At 31.4% G+C, this 20,523-nt stretch overlaps 1 protein-coding gene across 3 annotated transcripts in view; it reads right to left on the reverse strand.

Moving 5' to 3' along the window:
* Positions 1–20,523, reverse strand: part of LOC126746900 (inaD-like protein) — a 226,928-nt gene that overhangs the window by 69,685 nt on the left and 136,720 nt on the right. For all 3 annotated transcript variants that reach the window (XM_050455323.1, XM_050455332.1, XM_050455314.1), the window contains exon 20: positions 5,540–5,736. In XM_050455323.1, coding sequence (XP_050311280.1) covers positions 5,540–5,736 — 197 coding nt within the window. The remainder of the gene's footprint in view (positions 1–5,539; positions 5,737–20,523) is intronic.

Raw genomic sequence — 20,523 nt, forward strand, 5'->3', positions numbered from 1 at the left:
TCTAGCAAAATAAGATTTATTGTTTTCAATAGATTTTAAGCATATTTAATCCGTTTCCAAAATTTTAAATTGCAATATCTCAAAACTTGAAGTTTTAAGATATGTTACTTTTACATTGAGGGTGCGATATATCAAAGAAACTAAACTTTGTAGATTTTAAGCATTCGCCAAATTTTATTACTATCAGCTCAGTAAACGTAATAGAAATCATCTACTTTTGGAGTACATTTAACAGAATCCAGAAGTTTAATAGAAGAGAATCCAGTCACTAAAATTACTTGCACTGCAGACCGAGACATCTTTTCTGAGCAAAGAAAGAAGATTCTGATCAACTTGTGGTCGATCATTTCTAAATATATAAATTCTTTATTTAAGGTTCTGTATTATATATTAATTTTGTTTAAACAACTACCTGTACATAATTAATTTTTAGTTTCTATTTTATAATTTTTTTATAATAAAACTTTTAAAATGATTTTGTTTTTTTATTCAATCGTAACAGATCCTAAATATTGGACATTTCCTCTTTTTATAGAATTTAAAGTAATATCATAAGCACTGAATTTCCACAATACGGTCAATATCGCTAGTCAACTGGATTATTAATATGTAAAAACTTCAACTGCATGTTTGCATACGGTTTTTCTGCCTAGTATAAAAACATTTATTTAGTATAAAAACATTTAGAACAAACACACACTAGAATGGATTTAGGGGCCTGTCAAATATTTTAGAATAACTTAAAAAATACACAAGTAATATAGGTAATTTTGGTTTTAGTGTACATATTATTTAAAAATATTAATTTATACATACAACTTAACTATCGTTAAGCTTTTAAAAATACTCAGTGACTCTATTTTCAAATCTAAAATTTCAGTCGTAATTTTATCGAAACCTACATTTTGATAGCTAAGGTCAGAAAAAAAAAATTCCTCTTTAATATAACCTGATTCTAAATTAGAACATAAAACTTCTAGTAGACCATTTAATAATAACTATTACTATATTTATGTAATACGTATATATTTTGCGATGCAGTTACTCCCGAGCTTCGCGACAAACTGTATCGGAAAGGTTATTCAAGGGAATAAGTAGTTTAGAATTTAAAATTAGTAAGATATATATAAGTTTCCACATGATTAGCGTTATTTGGTTTTAATTTCGATTTCTGTTTACCTACTGTCTGTATCAACTTCTGGCCTTTAGCATGAAAAAGGCAAAACTTTTGTTTTGAAATAAGATTAGTCCCCAACGAACATGAAAATCTCTCTCTCTGTTTCTCTTTCTTCGTGTCTAAGCAACCAGGTAATTCAAATCAACTTTTATGCATTTGTGTCTGGTATATGTATTTCAAAGCAAGTTTTTTTTCTTATTTCCATCTATTCTTCCACGATGTATTCGGCCTAGTTACCAGTGTGAATATAATTAACTCCTGACTAAGGGTAGAAAAGACCCTGGAGAAGGGATTTAATGAAAAGAAGAGGGCAAAAGGCAACCACTAGGAATAAATGAACATTCCTGTAACTCTATGTTTTAACTATATGCGCCATAAATTTACGGCTAGGAAGTTCTTAGATGCGCTGTGTGGCAAATGCAAATACTGTAAATTTTTTGAGGTGGTTTATTCTCGTTCACATCGATGGTATTCGCTTAGACTTATTTATTTCGAGTTTCGTATAGGTGGAAAATATGGCAGCATTATACGCAAAAGTAGAAATAAACTTCCTTCATTTCCGATTTTCACTGTCTCGATTTTCTCAATTTTTTGTTGATGCCTCTTAAAGTTCAATTTGCGATTTTCTCAAGAAAGGCTAAAATAACTTTAAATTGACCCTTAGCAATTCCAATTTCACATTGATCTAATTTATATACATCATCAAAATTAAAAAATAATAGAGCAAAGATTATTTGTTAAAATACTTGTTATGGCGATTTTTCAATAAGTATCTTTTAATTTCATTTATAAAATATTCAAAATAGGAAAGACGTTACCGGTTTTACAACGAAGTGGTAACACCATATTAGGACAGCAAGATTATCCAAAAAATATCAATGCTTTATATCGCAAAGTCAGGAATCGGGTGCAATATGATCCTAATAATATAGTCTTTAATGCACCTTACATAGAAACATAATGCGCCATTACAAATGTAAGAAAAGTATCCCCAAAGTATCCAACCAATCTCCATATTTCTCACCCGTCTCTTTTCCACTCTACATAGACAAACTTCCGGCTTCGCAGTAATCCTTATTTGATTAAATAACACGTTTCTAATGCCCTTTCCACCTTTAAAAGTATTCCCGGCTCTCGTTTTTCGGTGTCGCTTTTAAAACGTTTTTCGCATTAGTTTCAAACGTTTTCACATATACCGAAGGACTTAAGTTCGGTTAAGTCCTTAAAACGGCATTTTCCTTCCTGAGAACATCAAAAGCAATTGGCTTGTATGTCAGGACTTTACCGAGATTGGCAAAGCTGCATAAAACCATATTATGTCAAATTATGATAAATACGCGTTTGTCATTTATCATAATACGAGGTTTGTCTATGATGTTATTATTAAAAAGTCTGTTTCTGCTATAAAAGCGTTTTTCTGGAGTAAGTGTGCTTCAGAAAGGAGTGTTCTCCTGCATTACGTTACAATTGGTGTTAGAAGTGGGATATCTGTCCAATTGATGAAATGCATTCAGTCAGGGCAAAATGGAGACCGAGAAATGATATGAAAGAAGTTTGAGGAGTAAAGAGAAGAACTAGAAGTATAGAAATAACAGATAAAGAAGAATTTGGTAGGTATTAAAACAGATACAAGAAATATTTTTGAGAGTAGAGCGTGCCCTTCTTTGTCCCGATCCTACAATGCAAATAAAAAAAGTAACGCCACTAAAATTCGACAGCAAAGAAGCATAGAGTGTCTACTTGAATCTGTTCGAAGCCAGAAAAAACCGCTGTGATAACGCGGTAGTACCGGGAAATTAATACCGAGATGGTGGTGGATATAGGATCAACTCACATACGATCGCGGAGGTAAATATTGAAGCTCGCTGTAGGATTTCACCTCAATTTAATGCTTGAGTCAGCGACTGGAAAAAGAATCCTGATTATTGAATTTCAAAAAGCTAAACTCATTGGCTTAACAACATTTTACCATATCAGGTAACTTAGAGATGGTGGTTACTGCTACAACTGGAGGAAAAGATGGAGAAACTATTTTGATTCAGTCTATAAAAAACTGTAAATTATATTGTCAAGGAATTCTTCCAGGAAAGTAGTGGCAATCATGAAAAATGCTGAACTCTTCCTTGATGCATATCTTTTCCTGTATGTTTATAAAAGCTTTGAGAAGAATCTTCTGCCAATTTGACCAGGAATCAGTATTAAATTTGGACGTCTTATTAAAGAAAATCAAGGTGCACATCTTGCACGATAATGTCCTGTGAAGTGATGACTTAAACCAGCATCGAATTATCACTGGAGATAATGCTCAGATAAACAAAGCACATCAAAGAATTTCAATAATTTTTGATATTGATAAATTTCGTATACACTTAATTTTCTATTAACCAGTTTTATTTATTTTAAATCATCTATTCCTACAAAATGACCACTTTTTAAAACACGTTCAAACCAACTTGACTTTTCAACTCTTTCATATTTCAACATGAGCTACATGTTCTTTAAATATGACATAAATGATTTTCTTGTTTGCCCTATGCATTTCTCATTACAATCATTACAATAAATCTCACTGATCCCGAACTTTCCATTGGTCTTAATTTTATCTTTTGGATTTCCTAAAAAGTTAGTTACTTAAACTAAGTCAGTCAAAATTTATAAGAAATTTTGCTAACCTTTCAAAACAACTACATCAGCTCACCGAGGACAAAATAATATCTAAATGTGTGAGGTAGCGTTTCAGGGACTTTAAAGAGCATTTTGCATATCTCCAATGTTAAGATCTTTAATTTCTGGAGAAGCGTTTGGAATTGGAGCCATTCTTTTACAGCAAGCTTATTTCAGTAAATCACTCTCCAAGCTAGAAAGAAACTATCTAGGGCAGCAGTAAAAGCTATTCAACGATTTATTCTTAGGACTAACCATGTTTTCCTGAAATTCCTGTTCAAGAACCCTAAAGGAAAAACAGCAAGGTGGCTGTAACGACTATAAGAATATCATTTTAAAATCATTTTGGAAAGGCAAATATCACCTATATGCCGATGCTTTATTCAGACAACTTTGTATTGAAACTTGTCAATATTGTCTTAACAGCGGATTGAAACAACAGCAAGATATATATGCTTGTTATGGTATTAACATTAACAGTCCTGAAGAGTGGCACGCAGCTTACGCAGCTAATACAATCCAAAATCACCCTGATAATCAAGTATTTTGCCTTATTTATGAACTAAGTCTCGAGAAATATCAAAGTCAGAATAAAAAGATATTTCAGACAAATCTCCTGAACTAAAATATTACTGGGCTCAATGGAATTCATTGGGTATGCAAAATGGATTGTTAAAAAGAGTCTGGGAGAACATAGGTGGAAAAAAGACATATGTGACAGTCCTTCCTCGAAAACAGATTCCAGAAGTTCTTGAAACTGTCCATGGCGGTGTAGCTACCGGACATTTTGGAGTTAGCAAAAGTGAAGAGAAGACCTTGGCAAAAGTGAGATAAATATTTTCTTGGTTGATCAGTTATAAAGATGCTGAACGCTGGTGCTGACAGTATGAACAATGCTCATCAACAAGCTGCTCAAATACGTGCACCAGAGAGAAAATGATACAGTATCTTGTTGGTATACCCTTGTTGCTACTGTTCCTGAACTTGGTATGCCGATTTGATGAGACATACATTTAGACCAAGTTAAGGATCTTTGAGGCACAAATATTGTAAGTCAGTTGCTGGAAACCAATAAGTCTCGAATTCCACCGACTTTAATCATGGGTAGGAACAGAGTAAAAGTAAATATAAATAATTTAGAGAGTACGAAGTGCAAGTCACTACAGTTAAAAATAATTAGGAAGATTTATTCCATATAGTCACCAGAATTAGTGACGTGGTGTACGGAATTCAGTTTCTTCATCCTGGAGCTGAATGATCAAACTTGTTAGGGGAACAATACGTTAATTATTCTTATGATTTTTGTACGGTTTCACTGTGACTTATATTCTCTTGAAATGTGTATTTGGTCTTTTCTTCTAAGCATTTTCAAATTATTTTTCCAGGTCTTCCAAAAGAACCGCGTTTCACGACAATTTAACTATATTTTTGCTTATCTTGGAAACAATGAAACAACGCGAAACAATAAAACTACGATAGTCAACACGTCAGATGGAAGTTTTATAATTTGATGTTATCAATAAAGAGTGCGTTCCTTCGTACATTACAATATTAATAAAAAAATATACGAAGAACGTGAAACAGAAAAGTTAAGCCCTAGAGGTAGTAAAATAACAAATAAAAGGATAAAAAGCATAAAACCTTAAAATTAACACTGTTCCTTATTCTTTTTGCAAGGAAAATAAATCTATAACTTACTTCCAAAATCTCATCTCCGATTTGAATTGAACCGGTTTTGAAAGCCGCTCCATTTGGATTTAAGCCGCAAACGAATACAGCCATACAACTCCGATCTCTGTGTCCCGCCAAACTAAGTCCAAGTCCTGCGCTACTTCGTTCCAACTGCACCATCAGAATATTGTGACCCAGATTACCGTATTTCTTTTTTACTTTGTCTGAAACAAGGATACAAGATTAAAAGCAGATTGGACAATATTTGTTTTAACAAAAACCTTTAAAAACTAGTTATTTTTCGCATAATAATTAGTGTAACTAAATATTCTCGCTTTTATATTTTGCGTAATTAAGTATACAGGTGAACCTTGTCAAATACCGAGTATAAAAAATTCTATGTCATATAAATCCGGGATGCTTGCCGGTGAATTTCGATCAAGATCAAAATTATGACAATCTAATAAAATAAAGGAATGAGCAAATCATAAGTAGAGCTTCCTTTTTTTCAAGTTAGCAACAAAGTTACCACAAGACGTTTGATTATTCATTTTAAATTAAAACTTAGATTAAATTTGAGAAACAGAGAATCCAATTTACATTATGCCGATCTCCGAGTTGACTTCAGACCGCAAGATACGACTTTTACATTAACTGGTATTGTTGTAACTGCTTATTTTGTTTTTGTTGAAGAGTCTTTTAATGTTAGAAGATTAATTTTTCTGTAGATACAGTAAAGATAGATGGATTTCTGGAAAATGGGCACAAATTTTTATTTATATATTCTACTTATTAAAGTGAAAATGTAAGTAAAACTCATTAACAAATCAATGCTATGTTGTAATGTATTAGAGAAACCTCGCAACAAAGTGATAGTTAATTTATCTATAAATAAAATAGTACAGTGTAACACAAAATTCGGATTATTTATTCATGCAAACAAATATAGGACACATCAAATGAATTAAACATCGGAACAATTTGCATATATCCATTATAAAAAAGTTTATTTAGAGGTACAAAATATTCGGTCTGAAGCGGTGTATAAAGCGATAGTTGATCAATTTCAATAAAAATAAGATGTTGAGAGCTATGGGAATTCTTAAAGTTGGTATAAATTAAATTGATGTCGCAAATGCTGTAGAAGCTGCCAAATGCGGTATTATTTGGGATCATTAATGTAAAACCGGAAGCATACGATAACGATGTTTAACTCTCAACTGCTTACTAATTAACCATTTACACGATGCTCATCATGTGACTTTATCAAGACCTTTTTATATCATCTATATAAGGTTAAGAGAAGAAAATCTATTTAGCTTGCATTTTCCATGACAACCTTTGAGCCATCCTCGAAATATGACATGAAAACCTTTGTATACGTTATTTGAGACATTATCAATTAAGTAACGTGTTATTTACCGATGAATCCTACCTATGACATTTGACTTGTATTCAGAATCTCGAAGGATGACAACATCAAATTCAAAACCAAAATCGCCTGTTTCAAACTTTTTGACAGTGCTGAGTGGTAAGTTTAATAGTAACAACATAAACAAAACATTAATAAATTAAAAAACATTGAAAATTAGATATACAAATTCAAAAATATAAAAATTCATTACAAGAGGAAGTAGTCTCCCTTAAACTTATTAAATAAGAAACTTGGTTACTAACTAACAAGGTTGCTCCAACAGCCACCAAATAAAACTAACCTGTTTTTTAATTAATAACCAAAAGTAGTCATCCCAAATATTTTGCATATTTTTTTATTAATGTCAAACTAAATATTTCAGCATAAAATATCCTAATATCATAGGGCGCTACTATAAAATTGGTATTTCATTTATTCCAGATTACAACTTAGGAAGCGCCTTCTGCTCGTCGCTAAACTTTGCTCGTTATAACGTTAAGAGCCATTAGAGATTAAAGCTCGTATAGTTAAGTTTAGAAGCTATATTCTACATTAGATTGAGCTATATTAAATTGAGCTATATGAATTCTTCCTGAAATTCCGTAACAAATTTATGCAAAATAAATATTTACTAAATACAGTGTCATATTGCTAATAGTAAAGTATTAATATTCATTTTACATCGTATTATTATATTTTCCATCAATCAGTTAAATAAACATGTATATTTAAAGGTCTAATTTGGTTCACAATCATTGACACTAGAACAAGGGCTAGACATCCATAGGGCTACAGTGTTGTTGCTGGAATAAATGTTCTAAGGCTAATTTACATTCGTGGTCGGTATAGTCATAGAAATCATAAGTAGAGATGGAAGACCTGAACATGAATTCCTTAAAATTGATGTAGGGTATTGGTAACTAGGTCTTAGTAAGAAACAAATCTTCCAGGCACCCAATAATTGGGCCTGGGAAAAAACAAAGAAGAATTGACGAAAGACAGAAGGATGGCCAAAGAAATGATACCAGACCATGACGACTCTAAAGCAAGGCGACTGCTAGCAAAGGCCCGACAGAGTAAGATAAGAAAAAAATTATTTGAATTGTGCAAAAGGAAATCTACTCAATTCTTCGAGGGCTATTATACTAGATGGCTATGACTAGTAATAACTATTTCTGACATGTTATTTTAAAATGGCGTGCCAGTTCCAAAGAAAAAACCGTATATGTTTGTGGGCAAATAGTGTAATTTATTATGACATTTGGTACAGCGTGTGTTCATCTTAAATTCAATATTTCAACGCGCAATTCACCCTTATGAAAACTGTTGCGGCGCACTTCTAGAAGGGCACGACCTTCAAACCCCTATCGAAGGGGCGTTTGCCACCACTGACAAGCATTCGAAAGACATGGCTCGGAACACTATTTGGTCAGATGACAGAGATCCAGAGGTACATTTTGAAATATATTGAGATACGTAATCCGATTCTAGGTTGCTTACTAACTGTGCTTAAAAAGATACCAAGTTTAAATTGGATTTCAAGCAGCCGACATAAATGTGTTACCGAGAAAATGGTACTTTGTCTAAGATTAAGCGTGATGTATTACTCCTATGACTTTTCTCGGAAGAAACTCTACCTGGTTTCTCCAAATCGAGTTCACATTCTGCTTGAGATGAGTTTCTATCGTATCCATTTCACAAGAAACATTCACATGCTGCAATCCGGGTTGAACCATCCTAACCGCTTTGGTGATGTTATGTTTATAAAGTAAACGCAAAAGACTAATAAAGCCTAATACTGCTTCAGCTGCACATCACGGTCTAAAGCGACTTGTACATAAACGCGTAAGGCTGCGTATATAAACGTTTCGGCACCGGATCTCCATAACAGCCAATATATTTACATAAGAGGTGATCACGAACTTAATAAATATACCTGGACTGCCAATTCAATGAAAAGTAAATGACCGCTACTAGGTGGCCGCCATTTTCCGTGATTGTGTCCTTTCGATGTTGGTCACTCTGACAAATTTCAGGTGTGCCAATTGTAGGGAAATAAAACAATTAGAATTTTTGAGAGGTTATGTTTAAGAAAACAAAATAAAAAGTTACACGTAGTTAAGAATAGTTGCGTTATTAGATCTGAGTATTTTTCTTATACTTCTTTAAGAATTCCGTTAAAATTTATGAAAGAAAGTAATCCTTACCTAAAACGAGACAAAGTTTCAATTAACTTGGGATAGATGCATGCACTTTAAAATATTTGTTTTATTTTTCTGATAAATTTGAATCTTATAAATCCTAATACCATCAAAATGATGATCTTCACTTAAATTTTTCTTGTGTTTACTTAACAAATTTAGTAAATAATACTGTTTTTTTTTTCTATTTTTACTTTGCTAATTCTACTTTCCTTCTATAAACAGAGTTTCCACATTAATAGGTACAACCAAGAGGTCACCAACAGTGTGTCCTGGCATGACCACGTTGCCGAGGTCGCCAGGGCGGCTTCCAAAAAACTCGGAGTGCTTTTCAAAACGAAAAAACTGTATACACCAGAACCGCTGCTAACTCTTTATAAAGCTCAAATACGCCCTTCCCTCGAGTATTGCTCGCAGGTCTGGAGCTCTGCACCCAAGCATAGTTTAAACCTGCTGGATTCTATACAGAAGAAAGCTATTCGTCTTATCGACAAACCAGAACTGACAAAGAGTCTGGATAGTCTGGAGCACAGGAGAAAGGTGGCTGATCTTTGTTTATTCTACCGTTATTATCACGGTAAGTGCTCCTCTGAGCTGGCAGGCCTGATTTCACCCAGGGCTGTTCCGGCAAGAAGGACGCGTCTAGCAGTTGCGGCTCATCAACATCGAGTCCACCTGCCTACCCCAAGGACGTCGCTGGTATCGGGACTCATTCATCTGGAGAACATCTTCTTTGTGGAACGGGCTTCCACCTCACATATTTCTCGACGCATACAACCTACAGCGATTCAAGATAAACGCCCACAAATATCTTCGCGCAAGCACCACCCCAAGAGTGACATAGGACTTTCCTCTTGTGATTGTGTTTACCATAAAAAAAACCATCTATAAAAATCAAAATATAGATAATTGTATGAGGGTTTGTAATTAGCAAAGGTTTATATAGTAAAAATAAACTCTATATATTATTCTATGATAAACAATACAGACAGGCAATTCACAATAATTCGGTTTTGAGAAACAGTGAACCAAATACATTTAAATAAGTATGCTGATATATTAAATAAGGAGGAAGCTATTTCGCCTGATGCAGACCATATACCCAAGCGTGTCGTTCACAAATCGCCAAAAACTAGGCAATCCGCTATACTCACAATTGACAATGTTATTAAGAATCAGTCATATCGAGTGATCCTGTCGAGATTTTAGTGAGTAATTTTGGAATCCCAATGATGGTTTAAAAACAATGTCAATAAAAAAATAAATTTAGTTCGTGACAGGTCAGAGGTCAAACTTCATTACCGTTATTTAATATATTTTTGTTAGCAACACTGAAAATGCTCAGAGTGACCAACATCAAAAGGACACTCTTAACATGGCGGCCACCCGGCAGTGGTCACTTTTAGGAATGGGGGCCATATGAATTAGCAGTCCTGGTATATTTATTAAGTTCGTGGAGGTGATACATTAATGCGACATTGTCGGATTGCTGGCTTAATAGACGTGCCCTGTATCGCATGGTGCAGGGCATCAAATTCATGAGTGACTATTGAGATCTCAAAAACCGTAAGAGATACAGGTCGTTTTCATTTGAGTGAAACTTGCTTAATTTGTTAAATATAACAATTCCGTTTAAAATTTATTAAAATGTATGTACCACATTTGTAGCTGTTTCATTTATCAAGAGATGATAAGTCTCGAGTTTTGCACTTCTCATACTGAAGGATCAATAAATTACTAATAGACGTAAAAACTTGGACGTAATTATATACTTCGATCGAGCTTGTGACAAACCTCGGAGAGTGGCTACTAAAATTTATAGAAATGCCAAGGAATGAATAAGCTGGTTAATAAGAATTAACAAGAAATTTTTTCTCAAGTTTAAATTAGGCGAAAGGAAATCTATTCGATGCTTCGTCAGTTATTATAATAAATAGCTAAGACTAGAAATACCTGAAAGACCGATGCGGCCAAAAAAAGTCCCATATACATAAAAAATTATTTAATACAATAGTACGCGTGACGTGGCATTTCCAAAGTACGGTATGTGCGCGTGCGTCATCTTCAAATTTATAAAGTTTCCACGGCCAATTACCCTTATAGAAACCGTCATAGCATGTGATCAATCTTTTTTTTATTTAATTATTACTAAACAATTCATCGCTCTTCAGGGCACCAAATTGAAGGGTGGACAGTGGTATGCGTAAGAGACACAAGGTCGGTTAAATTGAGAGCAATTGTAACTTGTTAAATGTAAGAATTCAATTTAAAATTTGAAAAAGTACAATTAGTTCCGGAGATAAATAAATAAATGATTTTCTGAAATTTTTTGGCAGTGGCATGTCGAGCCATTACTCAAATCTTTTTATAACAACTTAAATCTTTTTATAATAAACATATTCATGTTTTAAAAAAAATATGACAACGAGAAAACTTCCTCCGTTTAACTAGACTTAATAAAAATAATGAGATAGACATAAATAATTGCTAAATTAACTAAAGCGTTTTTTCTCTAGTGATCCAGTATCTGAACGAAGCAATAAAAAGCAAGAATCATAAACTAAATACATAATATGGCATTATAATGCAAAACGATTTTTTAGCCTTGAATAGAGATTTTAGATCTATCCAAAATATGAGCGACACTTATGTTTGTTTCCATAATCTATAATTGTTTGATATATCTATATTATTTATGAAACTATAATATGTAGGTACGTAGCTATAGCGTTAACCTAAGGCAATCCTATAAAACAGCAAGATTAAATTAAAACTCTTGGAATACAATAAGCAACTAGATTTATTTGGTATTAAACGAGAAAATGTTTCCATTGCTAGCTACAGCCAACTAGTTAATTATTCTAAATCCAATCAATAAAGGTTTAGTTAAGTTTTAGTCAGTTTAGCTTTATATTATTTTAATGACTTCTTGTATAAAAAGAAAATCTTTTAGCGATTTTACGGAATTTATTTACTTACAGGAAATTTTTAGTCCGGATATACTAATTAGCGTCACTGTTTTCAAAGTAAATTAAACTTATTGAAGTACAGTCAATTTTGCAAATGCTTAGAAAGTAACTCAGTGTGGATTTCAGACACCAGAGTTTCAGGAACTACGAAAGCTAATAAAATTTTCAAGAAAAAGGTCTACTCTCCATTAAACCGAAAGCTGTCACGAAACGCAAAGGAATTAATGTGTAGGGAGATACTAACTAATTTACTGGAAATATAAAATGCAAGAAAAATATTTGACCGGGAAAAGCTGGGCTTAGAAAAAGTAATTACCACAGAAGCCAATAAGGGTAGAGTATCTTATATATTAGGGTGGGCATAACAAATCTTTCCAGGTGACGTAATATAAGTTGTATATGTATAATATCGCCATAAAAGAAATGTGTTTTCAATCCTTTTTCAATTAAGGTTTTTTAAATTTGACGTACTTTTTCTAGTTCTTCAGAGGTCGGTTTTGAAAAAAGTATTTCATTTTATCAATAATTTTTATAGCTTTTAAAGTTATATTAACTTATAAACAAATCTTTTAAATACAAATATATATTTTTGACGGAATAAGGACTTTATTCGAATGTCAGATCTTGAAATACTAGTAAATTTAAAGTAATCATTTCATAAAAGGCTGCATTTTTTATAACTGTATAAAAAATTAAATTAACTATAAAAACTAAAAAATTGTGTATCTTTGTGCCCATTTTTCTAGAGCTCACCTAATAGGGTAATAAACTTCTTTCGCATCAACTGGTTCAAACAAAATCTTGCAGTGAAACATTTTACATTTTTAAGTTTTCATATTATTAACCTATAATATTATTCCGTTATTTTTTTTATTTACCATTTCCACTAAATGAAGTTTGTGAACCTATGACATAGTTCTAAAGAGCAACGGATTCAGTGTAATTATATAATTCAATAGAAATGAATAATATTAGGGACATTGTAATAAGTTATATCTGGAAACCTCGCTTTAACCAAAGAAACTATTTGTAGGGCTGTATTCATCAAACGAATTTAATTAGTTAATCTTTCTCTATATTGATACAAGGTAACAACTATGATATTATGGTTTCTATCAAATTATATGTTATTTTCTTATATTATGTCTATCAGTATTTTGTGAAATAAGGATTAATTTAAAAAAACGTTTAAATTTTTTGTGAAATAAAACGGTCTTATTTAATATTTATTGCAAGAATTTAAGAGCACAAAATGATTTTCAGCTCTCATAATATTAAATTTGTTCTTATTTGCAGATTCTTCTCTCGTATAGTCGCTGGTATCTTCAAGATCTTAAAGAGCTAACTTTCATTGACTAGAGCTTTAAAGTTTTCCGTCTGAATGTACATATTCTAAAAGAACTGGACTCTCAAAATTCTCTGAACTCTGAGATTCTCAGGATAAGAGCAATATTTTTTTGTGCTCAACTATTGCCAAGTAACAATTTATCTTAAATCTGCTGGACTTAATACAAAGACTTAAATTTGTAAAAAATTATAAAATCTAAAATTGCCAACCAAGTTCTCGTTAATTCTTAGAACATTGAAAGACTAAAATTAGTAAATAACAACTTTGTTTGAGTTCAACATATTCACAGGGGCAAGGGAGGTGTTTTGTTTACAAACATATTCATCGATTCTCTTTTGTCAAGTTTACACACATTTTCAAAAAAAGAAATTTTCAGTTATATATCAACACATATAATAATGTTAATTTACATTATTGGTATTAGATTCTGGATAATAAATAAAAAATAGAAATTGATAGACTATGGACTACGCCGAACTATGGAACAAAGGCGATTCAAGCCGGTCTTTTCACAAGTAAATACCGACTCTAAATACCGAAGAACCGTCATCGTAAACACAGAATAATAAAAACTTGTTAAGAAATCTATAATAATTATAAAATATTTAATTTCCATAAAAATGCTTTCAGATAGGTATCTTTTCTCTAATGAAGTACGTTAGAGTTACTAAAGGTAATATTATTTATTATTTAAAGCATAATTTCTTATTAATAAATATTTATCATGTAAATATTATTTAACGACGTCACTGGTAAAGATTTCTTGTGTCGGTGGAATCAACAATGCGATCGAGCGGCATTGCGATGTTGTTGCTTTTTTCTCTAATATACATTAACTGCATTCATTTAACTTTGAACATTAAGTTCTTTATAGAGTATATTGTCATATTCTACTTAAAAAAATGTTTAATAATATATTAAAGAGGAATAGTAGTATTCTTTTGTGCATTAGTAAGCATTTGGCATTAGATATATCATTGCATCATTGCATCAGATATGCTGCAAGCAAACAAACTACCCATAGTTCCACGGCAATGCTAACTCTAGCCTTTCAATGTTCTAAGTTTTCATTTATAAGAAAGAGAATCAATTTTAAAACAAACAACTTAAAACTATCTACCTACTGGAAAAAATGCATTTTATTAGCGCTTTATTAAAAGATTTGATTTACAAAATAGACATTTAAGAGTATATAATGTACAAATAAAGAAATCTGAGTCGCCAGTATACAGGGTGTTACTTAAAGGTATGTCATAATTTAAAAGGGACATTCCTGGACCGATTTTAAGTCAAAAAATTCATATAAATATGGGTCATAAAATGATTAGTTTTTAAGATACAGGGTGTTAAAGTTTTATTTTTTTTTTCGTTTTTAATAAATTTTTCAAATACGGTGGCATAAAAACACATTTTTTAATGTTCACCTACTTTTTTTAGCAACCAGTGGCGTAGCTATGATGAATTTTTAATACAATTTTACAAAAAAAATACTACGCCATTGACTTACGAAAAAAATTATGATTTTATCTTAATTATCAATCAATTTTAAACAAAAAATTCCTCCATGACTTTTGCTGTAAATTTTACTGGTTGGGTGTAATCGTTAATTAAAAAAACGTCTTTTATGCATAAAATGCATCTTTAAAAATTATGTCCATAAAGGAAATGCATTTGCGTCATTTCCAAATTAGAATAATCTACCATTTTTTAACTAGTACAATTCACTTTTTAAGATCCAAAGGGTACTAAAAACAAACTGTCAAGAATAATCACTAACGCAAGTGTCATAATGTTTACAACAACAAAAAAACAGTTGCTGGTCACGAGCAAAGCTAACTTGATTTATTTCCATAATTTTTAAAGATGCATTTTATGCATAAAAGAAGTTTTTTTAATTAACGATTACACCCAAACGTTAAGATTTACGGCAAAAGTCATAAAGGAATTTTTTGTTTATAATTGATTGATAATTAAGATAAAATCATAATTTTTTTCGTAAGTCAATGGCGTAGTATTTTTTTTGTAAAATTGTATTAAAAATTCATCATAGCTACGCCACTGGTTGCTAAAAAAAAGTAGGTGAACATCTAAAAAATGTGTTTTTATGCCATAATATCCTGTGCCAAAATTCAGTTCAATATTTTAAACCGTATTTGAAAAATTTCGTAAAAACGAAAAAAAAAATAAAACTTTAACACCCTGTATCTTAAAAACTAATCATTTTAGGACCCATGTTTATATGAACTTTTTGACTTAAAATCGGTCCAGGAATGTCACTTTTAAATTATGATATACCTTTAAGTAACACCCTGTATATTACTATCGCCAGAATTATTCTCTGATCTGATTAATGAATTCTTCAACGTAAACAAATATCTGTCTTAGAAGTTTAGGATTCAAAGTTCACTCTAGCTGAACTTTTTGTTATATTTAAGGCTGAAAATGTTCTCCAAGAAGCTGTCGTTTAATTGTGTCATTTATTGCAAAGCAAGTTATATTAATATATGACACTGCTAGAACTCATGTTGTTCTGGTAGAGAGCAAATATCTGGAATACGTTAGTTTATTAGAATTGAAATGGTACGATTTTAATTCAATTAATTATTTCCAAAATGAGGTTATAAAAATTTTGCAACGACTAGCATTGGTTGGCAGTTAAAACTTATAATCAGGATAAAAGAACTTTCTAAAAGAGTTGACTCAACTCCATTTCTATTTTATTTTTTAAAGGTTATTAACTCGATGTTATATTATTTCGTTCTCGCGACTTGACCCTATACAGATATTTCATATATATTTTATACCATCAACTATGGAGGAGATTTTATTAATGTAGAAAATTCTTGCCAGTAATAAAACTAAAAGATAACATAAAAACTTGATTTAAAAATGATGCTAGAGCAAAAGTATTAACGGTAAAGATTGCAACAAACCGTTTCTTAAACTAAATTAGTTTTCACTTTGTCATATTCTTCAATTTATGACAGGATATCTTAAATTTATTTAAAAAAATAACATTTTATGTGACTATTACATGAACACCATACTTAAATAAAATTTTATGTCAAAGATTAAGTATAGAATTCTAAAAACAAGTTTATTTTAATTTTAAATATAAATCATTTTTTTAGCACATTGTGTTATATATATATGTATATATTGACTTAACCAACAATAAAATTGTGAATGATCTAATGACTTCTTACCAAGTTCATATTCCGTCTCCTGATCCTCTGCTATGGGTTCCATGGTTCCATGGTCGCAAGTGTAGCACTACCGCCATTGGCACTTTGACAGCTGCCCAGTAGTGACCTCACTGACGTTTTTCGAGTCAATATTACGATTAAAATTTGCCAATAAATGTTGATTTTGGATTTCTCTGAGACGTTTTGGAGACTTAAATGAATTAATTTGTATCAGATTGGGCATTTCGGAACTCTTAGAAGCTTTATGAGCCGTTTAAGTAGATGGTTTAATGTCTATATACGCATTTCCAATTATTTGTAAAATGACTTAAATTTAATTTACTGGAAAATTTATCATTTTTAACACCTTACGACTCCGTTTGAGAAGTTTAAGCAGCTTTGAGCAATGTTTATATACCGTGTAAAGTTATTAAAGAAAATGCACTAAGAATATGTTATGCTAATCAAAATTCCAAAATATTATTTTTATTTAATCATCGTTAAACAAGATAAAAGTCATGCAACCCATAAACAGTTTCTTCTCTTGTAAAACCTTAAATTACTAGAAAAGCAACATAATATTTACATAAAAATTTATAGACTATGAAAAATATTTTCCAAATGGATTTCATAATAAACAGCCAATAAATGTTATATCTTACTTAAGTTCTGTTTAATAGTAATGATGAAATTGTAAATAAAATTAAAGATTCTGTGATCTTGTTGATCAAAACTCAAAACAAAAACAAAATTGACCAAGGTTTTAAAAGCTTTTATCACGGTGTTTAAGGAGCTGGATTACATTTTAATCTAGCTCTGGCCTTATAAGATTATCATCTTTGGCTAATTAATTTTTCTGGTTTCACATTCCCTGGTTGCCTTCATGATCTTGTGATTAGGCTCTGGTCTATTAGTTATAAGTAAAGAAATAGTTTCTAGAGTATTTATATAATTTTTAATTATCCTTAAAATGACTAGCTTTGGAAGCTAGATTGCTTTATTGCTACTTAACTGGCTGAATAACTAGATAGGTTTTCATTTATTTTGCTTCTTTTTATATGTCCAAAATTACTCAGGAGTGACTCATTAATAGGCCAATAATTAGATCTGTAAGACGAAGGTAACAGTGGAAATCTTTGAACAAACCAATGGACTAATATGATATTAAGTCACATATTTTAATAAGTAATTTCATATTTTTGATATTTTTTTATTGTGCATTTTCATGTATATTACAGTCTTCTAACTAATTTAATGCGTCACTGATAGAAGGTCTGCGCATGTCTGCAACATCTGATTGTGCACCTATGACTATCTAAATCCTTCACTTAACTATCTGCTAAAGCTGAATTAACCAAGCGTAAGCATTAAACTGCACGTATACCAAACTAGGTCTGCTTTAATTGGACGAGTTCTGACGATCTGTTTCAAGTCTTCTTTAAATATTTATAAGCGTTATATACAAACAGTAACTGAACTATAACATCCAACAAACACTAACTGAAAGCACATTAAAAATGCCTAAGTAATTTTTAAAAGCCTCCGAAATATACGCCCTTTTTCTAATATAACAAAAACATTGGTATATTTAGAGTGATGGTAAAGTAATAATCTGCAATTGCATAAAGCTTGATCTAGAGCCATTCATGGCTGTAATGTATCCTATTTGGTAGATAATATTATGTATTTACGCTGGAAAGCAAGAATCTTTTTAGGATGGGAGAGTTGCCTCTCAAAGGATTCATGGATAAGCTTCCAATAACGGATTTTTTGAGACTTCAAAACTTCTTTTTTAAAAACCTCTTGTCGGATATCCGACAAAAATACTTAAATTAATTAATCCTTACCTTCATGTAATAAGAATTTTAACAGACTTGGATAAAACTACGTGACTACTGGCTACTGACTGCTGACTACTGACTACTGGAATTTAGAAGTGCTGTCGATTGTGGGAACCATCTGTTACCTCTGTTAAATAAGTAAACCTGCCTGATAGAAATTCAAGGCAGAATCTCATTAGCTTAGTTTCTTAAGCGTTTGCACCAGATATGCGGTCGCGGGTTCGAAACCCGCTGAACGCAAAAGTGGTCTCTTCTAAGATACTTTGTATAATACAAGCAACGTTCAATATTCGTAAATTTACTAAATATAGCTGGTTGATATGCCTTAACCAGTTCATATTGGGTTAAAAATATAAATATATAGGTCAAGAAACTGAGACCTTAGTTCAAACTCAGATCTGAGATAAGTGCCGAAATGAAGTTCATAACCAGAGTTTTACATGTATGGGTCGCTAATTGCTAGCAAACTAATTACTAGAATTAGACATAGGTCTTTATTTACAATTACCTGAGGATGCTTAAACAGAAATGAAGAAAACAGATTTTTAGTATGATGATTTAATTGATGAGAACAGAGTAAGCTTCATTTTCTGACTTTTAATAAATAGAGGAGTAAGGAGGACATAATGCGTTCTATTATTTAGAAATGATTTAAGTAATATAATGATTGGAGAATAACAATTTTTAAATGTAAGCGCTTTTGCAATAGAATATGATAAACTAAATCAATAAGAGTCACATTAATTTCAAATTCCTCCTAAATGAAAGGTACCAAAGCATTAGCTAAAAGAGTAGTGCCTACTTACCATTACGGAAAACAATCGGATTTTGATAAGATAAATTACTGGTTTAAAAATATTTTTTAATTAGTTAGATATTAATAAGAGTTAATAATTTTAGTGAGAAGTTACCAATAAAATTAGATATATACTAAAACGTCATTCTTTTTACCAGGCAGACTCCTATGGCGCCAGAAACTTAGTGAAAGTCAAACAAGTATCTTTCTAACCCACGGTTAGCAAACATTTTTAGATAATATGACGCGATCAGACTGTCAAGCACGGTCTGAGAAATTGAACTATAGCAATATTATTGTATGTTTCGTAAATATTTAGTCCTTTAGTCTTAAAACAAATGAAATATTATTTTTTTATTAGAAGAGCTGTATTTTCCAGATATTGCTATAACCTAATATTGGTTAAATATAATTAAGGGTGTGTTTCAAAACTAAACTATAGTAACTAGATTTCTTAGAAGTAATTTATTTCATAGAGATACTATGATAATTTCTACTTTTCGGCAGTAACGACGTTTGATTATTTATTATCTCAATAAGATTTCTATTTTCCATTGTCAATCATAATGAACTCTATTTTATTTGCATTTAAAACTAAATACCTGGCGATGAAACTAAATACCATGTATATATATTGTGTGATGATATACATAAATGTTCTGTCAAAAATTACAAAGTTGCTTCATTTCTTGTTTTTAGACAGCAAACAATCTTATGTGCCGACCTCAATATTAATTTAGTGCTGCCTAAAATTCTCTTCATCCTATTTTTGATTTCGCTGGTATAGTTATGCATAATAACTTATCAACCAGAATAAATATGTCGCTTCATGTTTTAATCCGGCATTTGCTGATTGTGCTGTTTTTAATTTTAGTTTCTTTGATCATGAAGCAGTACTACTAACTGAATTTTCCAAAAAAATTTTAAAAACTAATTAGACGCGAATATTATGTCGTAATTTTTTAGATAAAATTTTCCGAAATTATAAGCGCCTATGTCAAAAAAAATGTCGAGTTTTCTAGGTTTACTATACTATTACCAAGCATTGCTTTTAGGCCTGTAAAAATTGGCCTATTAGACGCTTACGTTTATCTTAAAAGAACATACATTTATTATCGTTACTTTAAAAAACATCGGATAGCTTTTTCTTCCATACTGATGTAATACTTAACAGAAAAATGTATCACAATAGTATAAGGGCTGCCAAAGATATTTATAATAGAGAATAAGAGCCTGGTCATGCTGAGGAGGCATGCT

Source organism: Anthonomus grandis, chromosome 2 (assembly GCF_022605725.1).
Source record: "Anthonomus grandis grandis chromosome 2, icAntGran1.3, whole genome shotgun sequence".
Classification (NCBI taxonomy): domain Eukaryota; kingdom Metazoa; phylum Arthropoda; class Insecta; order Coleoptera; family Curculionidae; genus Anthonomus; species Anthonomus grandis.